This window comes from Xenopus tropicalis, chromosome 3, assembly GCF_000004195.4.
Source record: "Xenopus tropicalis strain Nigerian chromosome 3, UCB_Xtro_10.0, whole genome shotgun sequence".
Classification (NCBI taxonomy): domain Eukaryota; kingdom Metazoa; phylum Chordata; class Amphibia; order Anura; family Pipidae; genus Xenopus; species Xenopus tropicalis.
Genome location: NC_030679.2, coordinates 26577218 through 26595893, shown reverse-complemented (window position 1 = coordinate 26595893; position 18676 = coordinate 26577218). Strand labels below are relative to the sequence as shown.

Below are 18676 nucleotides of genomic sequence, written 5' to 3'. Positions count from 1 at the left end.
CTGAGAATACTGCCTTCAGTTTTAAACACAACGTTAAAACCCATTGAACAAATTGATAAAAAATATATTTTGTATAAGTTCCTGAGTGCCCATCCCCTTTATAAACTACTATACACCATTAATCCTGCTGGTTTTCTGATGATATTTGGGACCATTACAGGTGATTAGTACTCTGAGAATGATGTATATTTCATTCCTATTTTATTAATGGAATAATAACTTTTTTTCAGTGTAAAATGCTGAGGAATTAGCTTTTCTAATGACTTTATTGAATATCTCTTCTGAAGAAATGACTGAAGTGGGCTCGGTGCCATCAATAACACTTCCGGTTTTTAGTGCAGAGCCCTCGGGCGGGGGGGGGGGTATTTGGTGAGAATCAGCCATTGCCTGTCTGAGCTAATGTTGGATCGACTGAATTAAAGGTTTGTTTGGGGGGAGGGGGTTGTTTATTCGTTTTGGCACTTACTGTAATTTTGGAAACTGTTGGCCATGGCCCGACAGCTGCACTTTCCTCTGATAATGGTTATTTGTAATATAGAAATGTACATGATTTGGTATTTACAGTCACAGTATTTAGAACAGGAATTCTGCTCACAGGTCCAACGTTTATGGTACAAGAGAACATTTCAAATCGTTTTTTTTTACTGTATAAAGAGAACTGTATTTTTTAAGTGAAAAATATTTTTGAGGGATGGTTCACTTTTATAGACTCCAGAGGTGTATATTTGTGTATAGAAAATGCAGCAAAATCCCTCAAAAGGCTTGTTGCCATCATTTGGATTGGGTTTTGGCTTCATCAGAATCCTGCAAAATGTGCTGGGGGGGTTGAGCAGGATCCCACGGCCGTGCACTACAGTATTGTGCCCCTGTGCTTGTTCCTCTGCCTTTTGTTTTGTATTTCTCTGTGAATAGACGGTGAGCTTCCCAAGGAGAAGTGTTTTTACACTGCCTGTCTGATGTTCATTTGTTGAGAACAATTCAATAAATTTGTAGTTTTCCTATATTTTGTGAATTTTGTCTTTTTTTTTTTTTTTTTTGCAGGGCGGCCATTGATCAGCAGGGGGCTAAAGTTCTACCCAGCAAAGCAGGTCTCATAGGCAGAAGCAGATTCACGCTCCGTCCTTATAGGGCGACATTCACAGACCATTGTTACTTAGCAAGGGAATTCCAACAGGGCTTCCAGATTAACCCTTTCATTTCCAACCCAATTCCACACTTGTTTTGTGTTTAACTACAAGTCAGTTTTGGACTATTTTGTGCTTTCACTTTAGGTTTTAAAGTTTTTTCAGTGCGATTAGTAGTACAACCTGGTCGCTAATTTCTTCCCTCTTACACCATCCCCACTCTCCTTACCAATAAAGTAGAGTTATCAGATCACTTGAAAATTAAGGAACACGTCTAAAAAATCCAGCTACCAGGGCTAAACTGATTGCATTTTAATCCAACATGTATTTATTAGACGTGTCCCTGAATTTTCAAGTGATCTGGTTACCCTGCAATAAAGCAGTTAGCAGCACACTGAGCACCCCAAAGCAATGGTGCAACATTATTAGAGTCCCCCCAGCAGGGCTTATGGTGGGGAAACTGCTGCAATCCCAGCTCTTTCCCCTATAGTTCCACCAAGTGATCTTTCCTTCCATGGCCAAACAGTCAAAGGAGACTGAGATCTGTATCTTTTTTCAGATTCCAGCTATCGCCACTATCACTAATACATATTTTCAGACTGAAAAACTTACAATATCAGAGGTTCAGGTTTGATTCAAGCTGTCACGTTCCAATTGAAACCAAGAAGGTGAAACCAATGAAGTTTTACAATGGAGCTTCTTCAGAGAAAAAGCCAAGCCTACAGTGTTTAGGTTTTGCTATGTAATAGTATTTTTATTGGCGTGGATATATATATATATTTATGGGGGTTTCTGAGAAGTGCTCTATCAATTCTCTGTAACTAAACCAAGAGCCTTTTATGGTTTGTTTCTAACCTTGTTCTTCCTTTCTTAGCAGGTTCCTTTGGTATTAAGGTTGTTTAAAAAATACTCTATATTTTTCCCTAGCTGGATGGCCTTACACTATACTGCAATGTTTGCCCTTTATTGTGTCCGTAGACCCTTCCCATTTTGGGTAGGAATGGCAACTATAATTAAGGGCAGGGTTGTTAAAAAGCTTTAAAGATAATTAGTTAGTTGGTTTAGTTTTATACCAGGCCAGATTACCAGTTTACAAGACCTTAGGCGACAGCCCACACCCACCCCAAACATACAGCACATAACCTGGCCCACCCAGTGGGACACTGACTGATATGCAGTTTTAGTTTATGTTTGTGACAACATTTCTTGTTCCCATAGTTCATGGGGCCCTAATCTGGTTTTGGAAAGGGGGCCCAGCAACTTCTACTTACACCACTATAGGGTACAATAGATTTTATTTATTAACCACATTTAAATACATAATACCCATTATCCCCATGGCCTCGCATTCAGGATTATGTAACCAAAGATATAAAGTACAGGTATGGGATTTGTTATGCAGAATGCCAGGGACCTTGAGCTCTTTGCATAAGGGATCTTTCTGTAATTTGGATTATTATACCTTAAGGCTGATTAAAAAATCATTTAAATATTAAATAAACCCAATAGCATAGTTTTGCCTCCAATAAGGATTAATTATATCTTAGTTGGGATCAAGTACAAGGTACTGTTTTATTATTACAGAGAAAAGGGAATCATTTAACCATTAAATAAACCCAATAGGGCTGTTCTGCCCCCAATAAGGGGTAATTATATCTTAGTTGGGATCAAGTACAGGTACTGTTTTATTATTACAGAGAAAAGGGAATCATTTAACCATGAAATAAACCCAATAGGGCTGTTCTGCCCCCAATAAGGGGTAATTTTATATTAGTTGGGATCAAGTACAAGGTTCTGTTTTATTATTATTACAGAGAGAAAGGAAACTATATGATTAAAATGGAGTCTATGGGAGATGGCCTTGTTTCTGGCTAACGGGTTTCTGGATAACAGGTCCCATAGCTGTACATTGCATTCAGCCATTCACTGAGATTGTGTACAACTGCATTAACCAGGTTGTTTTTGTCTAAAATATAAGGGGCAATGTAATAACGGGCGCAGTTTCCACCAGATCTAGTAACCCATAGCAACCAATCAGTTGTTTGCTTATGGTAAATGCTACTTGCTGATTGGTTGCTATGGGTTAGTAGACCAGGTGCGACTTTTAGTAAATAGCCACATTAGTGCTTTTTCAGTATAAAATCCATCTGCATCTACCATCAGGTATAGTTTATTGGGGTGAGAAGGTTTTGATCACTCTTATATTGTACGACAATATTTTTGAGGAGTTGGTGGGAGTGCTGACACTTTACTTCTCATGCTCCTTTTGCTTTGTCCCAGAGAACACAAACTTGTGCATGGCACGCACGTACTCGGAACCGCCAGTACAGGAGAGCTTCAGCTTTATCAGTGGCATGAAAAACTGGGTGGTAAAGTATCTGAGAGACGGGGTGGGAGCCTCGATGGCTTCTAGGAACACCTGAAAAAAAACATACAGTTAATGGGGGCTTTGCTGGAAATGCTCGCTGGCCTTTGCTGAATGCTGGTTAGTGCGAGTTTTGGGGAGCCTGTTTGCTTTCTCAAATATTTCTGGAAGCCTTGACAGGTGAGACTGAAGGTGGAGACTAAACTGCAAATTTAGATACTTTATTCTACTCTATTCAATATAATAATCTACAGGTTCTGTAGAAAATAAGAGAAAAGCAGGGCACTTCAAAATAGCATTTGAAAAATGTATTATTTATTCACATGAAAAACCTAATGATTTTCGACCCCCACCAAAAGAGGGGGGTCTTTGTCAGGGGCATACAAAAAAGGACTGCCTTATTTGGTGGGGGTCAAAATGTGTTTGCTTTTTCATGTAAAGCTGGGGTCCCCAACCTTTCTTACTCGTGAGCCACAGTTAAATGTAAAAAGACTTGGGGAGCAACACAAGCACCATAAAAGTTCATGGAGGAGCCAAATAAGGGCTAAGATTGGCTATTAGGCAGCCTCTGTGCACACTATCAGCTTACAGGAGGCTTTATTTGGTAGTAAATCTTGTTTTTATTCAACCAAAACTTGCCACCAAGTCAGGAATTCAAAAATAACTCCCTGCTTTGTCATGTTGCCCCTGAGCCACAGGTTGGGGATCACTGATGTAAATAAATAATATATTTTTCAAATACTAACACGTTTCGACCCCCACCAAAAGAGGGGGGTCTTCGTCAGGGGCATACAAAAAAGGCCTGACGAAGACCCCCTCTTTTATGTAAATAAATAATTTGTTATCTGCTAAGGGCTGGGACCAAATAGGGAGAGAAACAACTATTGAAGCCACGTTCAGCCATCTTCTGTCCCCAGGGCATCACTGAGCAGCATTAGGGGAGAAATAAAATGGCAATCTGTGGGTTCTGGCAAATGCCAGAGGGGCTGCTGTAAGATGCCATAGGGCAGCGGTGTCAACTCAACCACATAAAGGGGCCGAAATCTAAAACATTTGCTAAGCTGTGGGCCAAATTTTTATTAATATACTTAGTAAGATACTAAGGGGTATATTTATCACAATGTGTAAAAAGTGGAGTAAGACATTACCGGTGATGTTGCTCAGCAGCCAATAGATGCTTTGCTACTGTTGAAATCTGATTACTGATTGGATGCCTTGGGCAACATCATCGGTAATGCTTCACTCCACTTTTTACACAGCATGATAAATATGCCCCTTAGTCTTAGTTACTATGTGAGGAAAATGGAAATTGATCAGGCTGGATGGTCAGACACACTCACCAAGGGCCACATAAAACAGCCAGGTGGGCCGGATTTGGCCCCCCGGGCCTTGTGTTTGACATATATGCCTTAGACAGTCACTATTTATTGGGCTGTTTGGGCCTCTGTGTACTTGAAATGCCAGGGCCTATTTTGAATCCCAGTCTGGGCTCAACCTTCTCTTTCTAATACCAGTATATTGTGGGAGAAATATACGCTACTCAGATGAAAGATGCAGTTAAAACACATAGGGGCCGATTCACTAAAGGTCGATAAAACGAGCGCTATTTGTAGCATGCGGTAAAAATTTTATTGCTTATTATTTTTTGCGACTTAATGCACGATTCACTAAAAGGACAGGCGTCATAATTAAGACGGGATGTTCATTGTGTTATTTAACTCACGATGAGCGTTTTTCTTGCGTTATTTCCCACCGTGTGCGTTATATATTTATATATATATATATATATATATATATATACGTGATATAATTCGCCGCTTGCTATATTAGCGCATGATTTAAAGCATGTAACCATTACTTTCTGGAAACTACTGTTCTGAAAATGACCATTTCCCTGCAAACTGGCGGCTGCGTCACTCTAGGCCCAACACAGACTTGAATAAATCCCACTGCAAAGTCCATATTGTGTTGCCAAAAGCTCACAAACCGCAATGTTCTTTAAGTATCGCCTGCCCCAAGTAGGTGTTAATATTCGCACAGACTAATACGATATTTAGCGCATTTTATGCTTCATATGTGTTTGTTTGTGAATACCCTGCCTTGCAATAACTCTCATGATGCTGAAGGGGCAGTATAAGCACAAGTGTGAGACATGGATTCTAGTAGTGGGTTAGAGAGTAATATACACAGAGTATATAGAGTGAAAACAAGCCAAAGTAGTGAGAGATATAGTGAAACAAGGAGGATTTAGAGAAGGAAGAATCATGAGACGGTTGGACCTGCAGAATCTCTTCTGTGTCCTGGGCCACGTCCTGGAAGAGTGAGTGGCAGTGCTGCAGGTACTGGGCATATAGTGAGCGCGTGTCGCTGTCCCCTGCCTGTAGGCGACTGTCATTTGCATCCACGCCATGCAGGTTGTTCATGAAGTTGGTGCTCACGGGGCCGCACTCAATGAGGCTCACACTTAATGGGGAGATGCAACATCAGGATCACATTGACGCTAAACCCATTACAAATACAGTAAGTAAGTATTTAGTGAAGGTGTTCATACACCCTTATACTCACTGAATGTTGAAATGCTGTAGCACAATAGCAAGGCTTTCGCACAACCCTTCCACTGCAAATTTGCTTGCACAGTAGATATCATTGAAAGGGATACCTGTTAATAGAAAACAGTAAGATACCCATACAGACTCCGCTGATTCTTAACTTGTTGGTTATGGGTGGGTGGGGGCCTCAGGGCGCCCTATTTTCAAATCTGGCCCTGGAAATGCCCTTCCTAGTGATTTTGTGAAGGCAGATTCTGTTAATGCCTATAAGAGGGGCCTGGATGAGTTTGTGAACAAGCACAGTACAGGCATGGGACACATTATCCAGAATGCACGGGACCTGGGGTTTTCCGGATAAGGGGTCTTTCCGTAATTCAGATCTCCTACCTTAAGTCTACTAAAAAATTATTTAAACATTAATTAAACCCAATAGGATTGTTTTGCATCACATAAGGAATAATTATATCTTAGTTGGGATCAAGTACAGGTACTGTTTTATTATTACAGAGAAAAGGGAATCATTTAACCATTAAATAAACCCAATAGGGCTGTTTTGCCCCCAATAAGGGGTAATTATATCTTAGTTGGGATCAAGTACAGGTACTGTTTTATTATTACAGAGAAAAGGGAATCATTTAACCATTAAATAAACCCAATAGGACTGTTCTGCCCCCAATAAGGGGTAATTATATTTTAGTTGGGATCAAGTACAGGTACTGTTTTATTATTACAGAGAAAAGGGAATCATTTAACCATTAAATAAACCCAATAGGGCTGTTCTGCCCCAATAAGGGGTAATTATATCTTAGTTGGGATCAAGTACAGGTACTGTTTTATTATTACAGAGAAAAGGGAATCATTTAACCATTAAATAAACCCAATAGGGCTGTTCTGCCCCCAATAAGGGGTAATTATATCTTAGTTGGGATCAAGTACAGGTACTGTTTTATTATTACAGAGAAAAGGGAATCATTTAACCATTAAATAAACCCAATAGGATTGTTCTGCCCCAATAAGGGGTAATTATATCTTAGTTGGGATCAAGTACAGGTACTGTTTTATTATTACAGAGAAAAAAGAATTTATAAAAATGGAGTCTATGGGAGATGGCCTTTCTGTAATTCTGAACTTTCTGGATAATGGGTTTCCAAAAAAGGGGTCCGATACCTGTATATATATATATAGCTACTGATATGCAAAAAATAAAGCCTTTGAAAATAATTCCAAAATTTTAAATCTAAAAAGTTGATGCCCTTCCCACATTAGTACAATGTCTAATATGCAGCACTGCCATAGGGTGAGGCCCACCCCCAGACTAATGTTATGGCCTTCCTAATAGCCCATAAACAAACTGGCAGAACTGGGCCCAAACGTCGTCCCCTTGGCAGTGCCAAACAGCTGCAAAAGGTTTAGAGCAGAAGTTGCTAGTATAAATTCTACTCTTATATTAAATGACATTTAACTGTTGCAACCCCTTGGTCATGCCCTGGAAGAATATACAGTGAATAAAGTCACAGAGTTCCATCACCATATAAAAGCATGAGGCTGATGGCTTTTATACAGGTCATGGGTGACTGCTACTATCCTCATATTTTACAACAGGTGGTACTTTATTAAAATAAACAAGTTTTAGTGAGTCATTTGACAAAAATTACATCACTAAGCTCCAATTATAACTGATGACATCACTAAGCACCATTTATAAGGATATAATTTACAGTTTGGTCCCATAGTGAAATGACCAAACTGTATATTATATCTATATAATGAATTTACATCCAAATTTTTTTGGTCCATGTGATCTCTTCTATGACCTATTATCCCTACATTGTATCTATAAGATATGAGGGAATGTGAAGTGGCCTGCTGCTCTTACTGTTGGTCTACAAATTGTGATAGGTTCTAATTATTGCCTTAAACTTAGACATGATTGGTCCTTGGGGCACACACTCTATTATGTAAAAATGGAGACAGAACAAAGGTATTCTGGGTACATATTGGTTCTTTCTCATTTATTGCTTTCTTCTTTTATTCATAATTATATCCATCTTACTAACATTTTTTAGGTAGGGCTGTCACCTGTCAATGTTCTTATTGGCCAGGGTGGGGGGCAGGTCCATAACGGGACAGGTCTATGACATAAGTGGGGACGGGACATGATGTCGGTGGGCCACATTCAAAGGCAAATAGGGAGCAAAGTGGGTTATAAATGGAGCTGGGAGAGGGGATAGAAGGTGGGACGGGGGTGGAGGAAAAGTTGTTACAAATTTACCGGCCCGACCCTGGCTTGTGTTTTACCAGCCAGATGGCAACCCTATTTTTAGGGCTTGTTACAGTGTTTTCTCTACATACTATACTTTATTCTATCTATCTATCAAGCTTCCTTGTTCCCATACAGAAACAGGGAATGACTATGATATAGGCTAAATAGATAGAAACAATAGGGCCCACTGACACCTGGGCCCACAGGGAGTTTTCCTGGTATCCTGGGGGCCAGTCCGACACTGGTTACTTATATCCCCCTTCCTACTTAATCAACCCAAAAGCCTTTAATAGACTTGTACACTGTTTTTTCATTTTTTACCAATAAAAAGAGTGGAGAATAGGTGAGCAAATAGGAAAAAAGAGAGAAATAATGGAGATTTTTTTTAAAAAATGACAGAAAAAATTGAATAAGGGGGTAATGAGGGGAAATTGGCAAGAAATGTTACGAGTGGAAGAAATTATTTAATAAAAAGAAACAAGAGGAAATGCAGTGGGTGCAGCTTACTGAGAAAGGGAAATAAGGAAGAGAATAGTAGATGAAATAAAAGCAGAAAGGACAATAATATTAAAATAGGTTAATAATATATACAGGTATGGGACCCCTTATCCGGAAACCCATTATCCAGAAAGCTCAGAATTACGGAAAGCCTGTCTCCCATAGACTCCATTGTAATCAATTATTTCCAAATTTTAAAACTGATTTATTTTTTCTTTGTAGTAATAAAACAGTGTCTTGTACCTGATCCCAACTAAGATATAATTACCCCTTATTGGGGGCAGAACAGCCCTATTGGGTTTATTTCATGGTTAAATGATTCCCTTTTCTCTGTAATAATAAAACAGTACCTGTACTTGATCCCAACTAAGATATAATTACCCCTTATTGGGGGCAGAACAGCCCTATTGGGTTTATTTAATGGTTAAATGATTCCCTTTTCTCTGTAATAATAAAACAGTACCTGTACTTGATCCCAACTAAGATATAATTACCCCTTATTGGGGCAGAACAGCCCTATTGGGTTTATTTAATGGTTAAATGATTCCCTTTTCTCTGTAATAATAAAACAGTACCTGTACTTGATCCCAACTAAGATATAATTACCCCTTATTGGGGGCAGAACAGCCCTATTGGGTTTATTTAATGGTTAAATGATTCCCTTTTCTCTGTAATAATAAAACAGTACCTGTACTTGATCCCAACTAAGATATAATTACCCCTTATTGGGGGCAGAACAGCCCTATTGGGTTTATTTAATGGTTAAATTATTCTCTTTTCTCTGTAATAATAAAACAGTACCTGTACTTGATCCCAACTAAGATATAATTACCCCTTATTGGGGCAGAACAGCCCTATTGGGTTTATTTAATGGTTTAATGATTCCCTTTTCTCTGTAATAATAAAACAGTGTCTTGTACCTGATCCCAACTAAGATATAAATAATCCTTATTGGATGCAAAACAATCCTATTGGGTTTAATTAATGTTTTATTGATTTTTTAATAGACATAACGTATGGAGATCCAAATTAAGGAAAAAACCCTTATCCGGAATACCCTTGGTCCCGTGCATTCTGGATAATGGGTCCTATACCTGTATATATATAAATGTATGCCTTGCCAAAGCTTTCAGTGCTTTTACCTTTTATTATGATGCTAATTATTATTATTACCTATATATTCCTATATATTTCTGCCATGAAATGTTGTTCCCTTTCTGCCTGCACTGCCTGCTAAATGCAAAATGACTCCGTACGCTTTGTACCTTGCAGGCCACCAACGCTGCTGGAAATGATGATTCTGCCAGACTTCCGCTGTTTCATCCCAGGAAGAAAAGCCTGAATGGTGCTGATGGTGCCAAATAGGTTAACATCAAATATTTTCTTCATGGACTCATAGGAGTGACACTCGAGAGGCCCCATCAAGCCGACACCAGCGTTGCATACTGTGGGGGGGGGGGAGAATAAGGCATTTACATGTAGCTAGAGATAGGGAAATGGCATGTATGTGCAAGGAATACTGTAAAAACACAACTGAATGAAAATCACATCAATACATTCATTTCTAAAAAATAGCATTTTTAAAAAAATTTCATAATAAAAATAATAAAGTGATAAAATAGTTTGAATGTTGAACATACACGTCCCACTGACCTATATAGATGCCATTTTTGAGATCTTTTTTTGTCATTCAAAAAACTTCCACATTTAAATTGTGGTTTCCGAAACTTGAATGTTCAATATTTATTAAGCGCAACCAACTTCCCTCGCTAAAAAAACTGTCAGCATCCAAAAGCTCGCGAGTTCATGCAGAAGTCAATGGAAGTTGTCCTACACCCACCTAGAATATCCACTCGTTGCTCTTTTATCTTCTCAGTGGTGGAAACGACTGACTGCTGGTCTGTCACATCCATCTGGAGGATTTCAAAGGTGTCGGCGTGACAGTCTCTGACGCACTCCATTAAGTTCTCCTTCTTAGATAGGTCCCGCATGGTGGCATACACTAGGGGAATGAAAAATAGACATATTAAAGGGGCAGTTCACCTTTAACTTAACTTTTAACATGATGCAGACAGTTTGCAATCGGCCGCCTTTTGTTCGGTTGTCCAGTTTACTATAGCAACCAGGAAGCAGCTTGAAAAGAAGACTAAAATCACAAACAGTAGAAGGAACTTCAAGCACATCCAGACAAGGAGTCTGCTAATAAACAATCTTTATTCTTCCATTTAATATCAAAGTGCCTGACGCGTTTTGTGCGCATGCGCACTTAATCATAGGAAAGGTCATAACAGGATTTAAATAGTGAAACAACGATGATGGGCAGGACCAAACCACACCCCCACCAATCTAAAATAGAGATTAGATTGGTGGGGGTGTGGTTTGGTCCTCTGGTGAGCTTTTTGTATTTGAGTTGAACTTATTATATACAAGAACTTCTTTGATCGTTTTGGGATTGAATATGCTTGAGATAGGCTCGGGGTTTTTACACCCGGGTCTCCACCAGTGATTGGTACACTACACTATCGTTCCATTACACATACTTTAAAGAATAATTACTTTACAACACATTATTTACCCTGTTTTGGGTTTGTGTATTTTTGTGTAAAGAAGACTGTAATATAAATAGTAGAGGGTCTAAATAAAAAGATGAGCAATAAAAAGTAATAATTGTAGCCTCATAGAGCAATAGTATTTTGGCTGCCAGGGTCAGTTTGAAAGCTGGAAAGAGGCAGAAGAGGAGGGCAAATAAATCATAAACTATAACAACTGAAAAGTTGCTATGTTGCTAATAGGCCATTCTGTAACATACTAAACATTATCTTAAAGGTAAACTAGATTCCAATAAATAACATATCTCATCTGTGGGGGAAATCAGTAGAACCATGATACAAGGGGGATGATGCCATTAAATAAGACGTCGCACAAAGTACACATTTGAGGGCACTGAAGCAAAATATCAGCGCTTTGCTTCAAAACTAAAAATAAAAACAGTTTCTAAAGGGAAAGTCCTTAATACTTTTTTTTCTTGCTGATCTTACTCTCAGTTCCCCCACTGGGTCGCACAATATTGGTACAAATTATTGGCACCATAGGCTGAAAACAAACACAGAAAACAATGACCAAGCGCAAGATGTTATAGACCCTCAGTGGTTGCGCCCAGAGGGATTTATTGTCAGGGAGATGAGCACACAGCTAGATAAAAGGGTTGGTACCTTAGGGCTATGACACACGGTGCTACTTGTTGTGACTACAAATCGCCAGAAAACACCCTGCCATAGACAATACTGAGAATTGTCTCTGCTAAAACACACATAGAGACAATTATCAGCATTGTCCGTTTTGTAACCGCAACAAGTAGCTCCATGTGTCATTGCCCTTATAGTTACCAGAGGAAAGAGCTGCAGTGCTTCCAAACAACCCAGCAGGGAGATCTTTCTGTTTTGCAGGTAGCAAGTAGAAATTCCTACTCACAGACCCCCAGCTTGGGGGAAGCCTATGAAATTAAAATGCAGTACAACAGGATTCCTCTTCTATAAAAGCAATATAGGCGGCAGGGGCAGCACCCATAGTAAAAGTTGTTTTTATTACCATTAAAAGTATAATAATATATTGCACTTACATACTTCATATGTACATACATGTGAAAGTCACTCCTAGTCATGTGGGCTAATGTGGGGTGCAAGGAACAGTCCTATGCTGCAAAGTAATGGAGTTGCTGTGAACCTTGCGTTCCTCCCAATCGCCACCGGCAAAGGTGACATCAGGCCTGACATGTTCCGATTGAATAATTTTCTCAGAGGTAATTCCTTTAATCCACACTGGGGCTCATTTATCAACACTGGGCAAATTTGCCCATGGACAGTAACCCATAGCAACCAATCAGTGACTGGCTTTTTTCAGCCAGCTGCAGGTAGAACAATGAATGCAAGAATTTGATTGGTTGCCACGGGTTTGACCAGTGATCATAAATGACCCCTACAGTCTTCCTTAGGGCAATCGGTCACCTGTAATAAATATCTTTTGTTGTGGCGACTAATCTCCAAATGCAGTCCCACTTGTAATAATAGTATATCGCCCCATGGGAGAACATATGCATCGCTTTAGCTTTCCAAAGTTGCCTCGTGAGGAACAAAATACTTTTCATCTCCTACTCATGTTTATGCATTAGATGTGGTTGGTACGTAACAAATGGCTTGCCTTGCATAGAGAACTTTTTAAGTCAAACCAAACCATGTACCTACTGAGCACACAATGGTGTTCTGGTTGTGCATGAAGAATATCCCTGCCAAAGTATGCAATGTGTGCAGATACAGAAACTAACCCCCATATGTAATAAAAGGCATTAAGTTTGCCCAGGAGCAGTAACCCATAGCAACCAATAAGATGCTTGCTTTTTAACAGATGACCAGTAAATTCTACTTGCTGATTGGCTGCTATGGGTTACTGCTCCTGAGCAAACTTATTACCTTTTATTACATAACCCCCTTCATAATATAATATGGGTTTTTGTTATCAAAACAACAGGCAGAAAATATGTTCACAACCTTACTCATTGCACTCATGGTAAACAAGGGGGTACACTGCCTCTCTAAGATTATGGTCTATAATTGGGCCTTTATGTTGCTGTTTTGATTTATGGTTACAAGTACAAGTTGCCCTTCTGCTCTGGGTTGCTCCTACTGGGCTAAAATGTGCCTTTTATTACATATGGGGATAAATGTTATATTGTTTAATGAACTAAACTAAAACTGCATATATTCTTTGCGTGTTAATCATGCAAAAATGAAGCTACTCCATGTTTGCTCCTTGCAAGGTAGATCATTTTTAGGCACAGATAAGCTTTATAGGTACAGTGATATCCTATAGATTTAGAGCTCTGGCACACGGGGGAGATTAGTTGCCCACGATTAACTCCCTGTTCGCGGGCGACTAATCTCCCCGAATTGCCTACCCCTGCCATCCCACCGGCGAACATGTAAGTCGCCGGCGGGATGGCAGACACGGTGGGGCAATTTCAGGGAATCGCCGAAAAAGACTCGCGAGTCTTTTTCGGCGATTTGCGCGAAATCGCGCCGCGTCTGCCATCCCGCCGGCGACTTACATGTTCGCCGGTGGGATGGCAGGGGTAGGCAATTCGGGGAGATTAGTCGCCCGCGAACAGGGAGTTAATCGTGGGCAACTAATCTCCCCCGTGTGCCAGAGCCCTTAAGTTTCCTGTTTCCTTTGCTATAATATCATTAAGTGCTGTGTCATTTGCTGGTGGTTATGTAAACAAATTATGTGGCATCTCATTCCATTGTAAGGCCAAGTATTATATACTATATATATATATATTATTGTCCTGGGTTTTGGTGAGTAATAGGAACTTGAACCCACCAGGATGGAGACAACAATACATTTTTATTACACTGTCACCTTTATTCTTTTATGAACGGAATCCTATTTCTTGAGAATTCTAATAGCCGGCATGGCTCAGTGGCTCCTTTTGAAGGCCAAGGGGGATATGAAATTAAGGGAACTAAGTTTGCCCAGGAGCAGTAACCCATAGCAACCAATCAGCAGGTAGCACCTGTGGTCACCTGTTTAAAAGTAAACATCTTATTGGTTGCTATGGGTTACTGCTCCTGGGCAAAATGAGTGCCTTTTATTACAAGAGTTCCAGTAACCCTGTCTATTCACTTGCTGTATTCAGTTAACCCTTGGGTTGCTGAGCCTGCTATTAGAAGTCTAAAAATTCAAATATCTCTTCTGAAAAAAAAATGTAAACTGAAAAAAAGCAGAAAACCCTAAGTTTACATCAATTTATTTTTTGAGTTTGGATCCCCTTTAAAAGGACGATGTCTTACACAGCAGTCTGTGGAGTCAATGGACAGAAAGAGGGCTAAATACTATGGAAGGTCACATCTGGCCCACTGGCTGGAGCATAAAATCGGTTTCCAGTTGCACAACCCCCTTAGTCAATAATTGTAGTACCATGGTTCCTGCTTTCTGCTAGACATATAGCGATGTCCCAAATTGCATACAAAACAGGAGCTAGAGACCACGTGTACTTATTAATAAACTGGGAAAGCTCCCCAGCTAATAATATTAAAGGGGAACTTTGGCTTCAATACCACAATTTGTTAAAGAGCCCCACATAACACAGAAACCCCTAATATACCTATCACTGTAATCTGTTCCTTCAAAAAGTATGAATAAATACTATTTTATATGCTGAAATCCAGTTACAAAACAGATCTTTTTCTGCATCATTTGAAATTGTGGCAGGGGAGGAGGGACTAAAACAAATTGTAACAACTTCTCCACAGCTTACAGACAGCAGGCAGGAACCACATAACCCACAATGCATTGCACTGTGATGTTCCTTTCCTTATTGCCATCACGTGTGCAGGGAATTGTGGGATTGGGAGGATGCAGGCTGAAGGCAGGCTGAGGGCAGGCTGAGGGCAGGCGACTACTGTTACATTTTATTTGAGTCTCGCCGTAGTCAGCCAGATCAGCAGGGGGCAAAGTTGCTTGAAATTATGTTTATTTTCAGAAAGCTGAAGTTGTGTTTGGGTGGAGTTCCCCTTTACTAACGTGCAGTCTCTGTCTCCAGCTGGACAACCCTTCATTAACATTTTGTATTAATTAATTTTGTATTAATTGTCTCTTTTACCAAAAGGTAAGATACAGATCAGCTGCCCTTTCTCTGAGCAGTGTAAGCCAGTGCTTAGCTCTATGAACATGGCAGCTGATACACTCCATTGCATTGAGATACAGAGATATTTACTAAGCTGTCGCTTGCGCACAGACCCATTACTGCTCTGCACCCTTCAGAACTCAGTGGCTAGTGGTTTTGCGTGACAGATAACCAAGGAACACTCATTAAACAAGCCTCGGTGTTATAATTTTAGTTCAGTAGCTCATTAGAAGGCTGCAGAGGGAATATATATGATTATATTTTACCTTTAAACCTTTGGTAGGAGTCAGAGGCCAGACGTACTGCCAGGCCCAACCCAATTCCGGAAGAACATCCAGTTATAAGGACCACTCTCTTCTCCATCCGTGCTGCTTATGGGAGCCTCCAAGCAATGAAGCAATGTTGTGTGTGTGGGAATCCAGAGAATGTGTTGGGGATAATATCCTTAGTCTCGCAACCCTCCCGGGCCCGTATCTCTTATGTTTGGTCTATGGTTTGTAGCTCAAGGGTATCAGATGTTTCCTCCTCCGTGTATCTCTCAGCTTCCCTCTCTGTATAACAGCTCTCCCAAAGGGCACTGCAACTATAAAAGTATCACAATTTGTCTCCAGATGTTCTGACACAATACAGCAGCTTTCTCAAAGAAATAACCAATAAAAGGACATGCCCACAATGGAAGCCACTATAAGACTTATGGTCCTGATCCATTGGGTTTGTGGTTACATGTAAATATATAGTGCCAGGAACCATTACAATTCATTAATAACTAGCCAGTTGGTGGCAATGCATTATACCAGGGGTCCCCAACCACTGGGCTGGGTCTGTGCTAAACTGGGCCACCTGTAGTGCCAATTACCTGTGATCCCAACTCCATGACAACAGCTTTGCGAAGCCCAGGAAGCTTTCTACTGGTCGCAAAAAGGACCAAAGTACTTAAAGCTCCATATTAAGAGTCAGGGGATGTCACCACTTAGGTGGGAGTAAGAAGAGCAGAGGGGCTGGGGGCATCTAGTTGCAGGGAAACAAGCTCAGGTCTATACCCACCTCCCCTGGTCCTCGGAAAAATTGTCTTGCTTGAAACTGGTCCATAATGCAAAAAAGGTTGGAGACCAATGCATTATACAGCCGACATTTTGAATTCTTCGAACTTCAAATTTGCTTAAACTTTACAAGACAGTAGTAACGCTGAGTGCCCTTGGTAGTGTTGGCCCAACACTATATACCAAAGTTCCTACATACAGATGTTCCTACAGACCATGTTGCCTGCTTATTGGCCCCTGTATAGGAGCAATTTATCTAATGAGGGCTTGGCACCCCCAGCAAAAAAAATATATATATATATTTTTGAGGGGCCCAGAGCATAGTTACCTTGCCAACCTCTGGCCACCTCCCACCTGCCTGTTTCCACACACTTGGCTTCTGTCACTGTCCTCCATTCCCCATCCACAGCTAAGAGAGCGATTGGGGATGGGGGAATTTTTTAGTAAGTAGTGTTCTGGCTGTTATGTTAGACATCTGCCCACTCCAGCCTTTATAGATGACATTTTTGCCTAACTAACTATATTGAAAACATTTTTTATTTTGAGTAGTCTATTTTACCCAGTTTCATTTTTACACTGAACTGTTCCTTTAAAAGAGAGATAGGGATATTAATTGAGGAGGGCCTAAATAGAAAGATAAGTAATAAAAGATAGCAATACCAATAAATTGTAGCCTCAGAGAACAGTAGTTATTGGCCTGCTGGTCACAGTGACCCCCATTTGATAGCTGGAAACTGTAATAAGAGGCAAAACATTTAAAAAACTAATGAAAAATAAAGAAATAAAGGGTCCAAATTACCCCAGCAACCAAGCTTTGATTATAATGAGAGACAGTAATATGAATAGGAGAGGGTCTGGATAGAAAATTAGGTAATACAAATTAACAATTACAATAAACCTGTAGTTTATTGAGACCCCCTGTTATAAAGCTGGAAAGAGGCAGAAGAATTCAAAAAATGAAGACCAATTGAAAAGCTGCCTACAATTGACCATTCTATGGCTTAAAAGCTAACCGCTCCTTTAAGGCAACTCACTCGTTTTAACTCTTTAACGCACTGTGGTTGATGTGTATAGAGATATTTGGTAAATGTGTTATAGTTCAGTGAGACATGAAATAAAATGTGCTAAAATTTCCTATAACTCCACCAGGATTAAATCCACAGCTAACTCCATAGTCTCTATCTAAGAAATTCCGGCATGTTGTGTCTGGAATTCTTCCAGAGTCTCTCACTGTTAAAACAATCAGCTGGACCAAGGCAAAAGATGTGACCTTGGTATTTGTGTTACATATTCAGTTCAAGCTAAACACAGGCTGCCGCGGGCACTGCAGGCACACATTGCATTAGTTAGCTTAGAGGAATGAATGAAGGGCCAAACGAACAAATTCGCCTACATGCCTCCCCGATATCGCCACCTGTAGGTGGGGATATCGGGTGAAGACCCGCTCGCTTGGCGATCTGCCTGTGTATGGCCAGCTTTACACAGTTACTGGGTGCCTAGGGGCCCGTGCCTGCCTTACATGCCTCCCAATGTGCAGCAGAGATACCACATAGAACATATTGGCATTATTACCAGCCAATCCCAGTGCCTGCTATTCACCTCTGGCCTATTCGAAGGCAGGCTCTGACAGCAGCAAAAGGCACCATCACTGATCTGAGCACCTACTTGGCTTTTAGTTTGTCCTTTTTTTTCTTCTACCAATGCTGCATTTTAGTGCACTTTGACATACACATTATGTGTGATATAGAGGGATACAACATGTTCAGCGGTTCCATTAATATAGTCACAATAGAGCACTACACAGTTGTTTGTGTGTTATGGGACTGTGATTGCCTATATGTGACATGGCAGTGCCCACGGGCGGTGCTCAGACAGTGCTCTGGGGTAAGGCTACTGCCACACAGGGTGTTATCTCGGCCTGCCTATACGCACAAGCAGAGAAACCTCCCCTCCGCTCTGACCTGCACTTAGCGACACTGCTCCAGCCTAGATGCACCCACAGAATAGATCTCAGGGGCCAAAACACCAGTAGGGTTGCCACCTGGCCAGAATTTGACCAGCCTAACAGGAAAATCAGTAGCGAGGGCCGGCACTGGTATTAGAATTAACTGGCTGGTAAATTTGTAATGGCCTATAAATCCCTCCCTTTCCTGAC

General features: G+C 40.5%; 1 protein-coding gene across 1 annotated transcript; it reads right to left on the bottom strand.

The window, feature by feature from the left end:
* Positions 1 to 3261: 3261 nt before the first annotated feature.
* hsd17b1 (hydroxysteroid (17-beta) dehydrogenase 1) lies at positions 3262 to 16313 on the bottom strand. Its single transcript, XM_002935908.5, has 6 exons — positions 15748 to 16313; positions 10640 to 10801; positions 10065 to 10244; positions 6055 to 6148; positions 5769 to 5952; positions 3262 to 3543 (listed from the first exon to the last, which is right to left on the bottom strand). Exons 1-6 carry the CDS (start codon positions 15842 to 15844, stop codon positions 3373 to 3375), a joined length of 888 nt encoding a protein of 295 aa, XP_002935954.1. The 5' UTR covers positions 15845 to 16313; the 3' UTR covers positions 3262 to 3372.
* Between the last annotated feature and the right edge of the window lie 2363 nt (positions 16314 to 18676).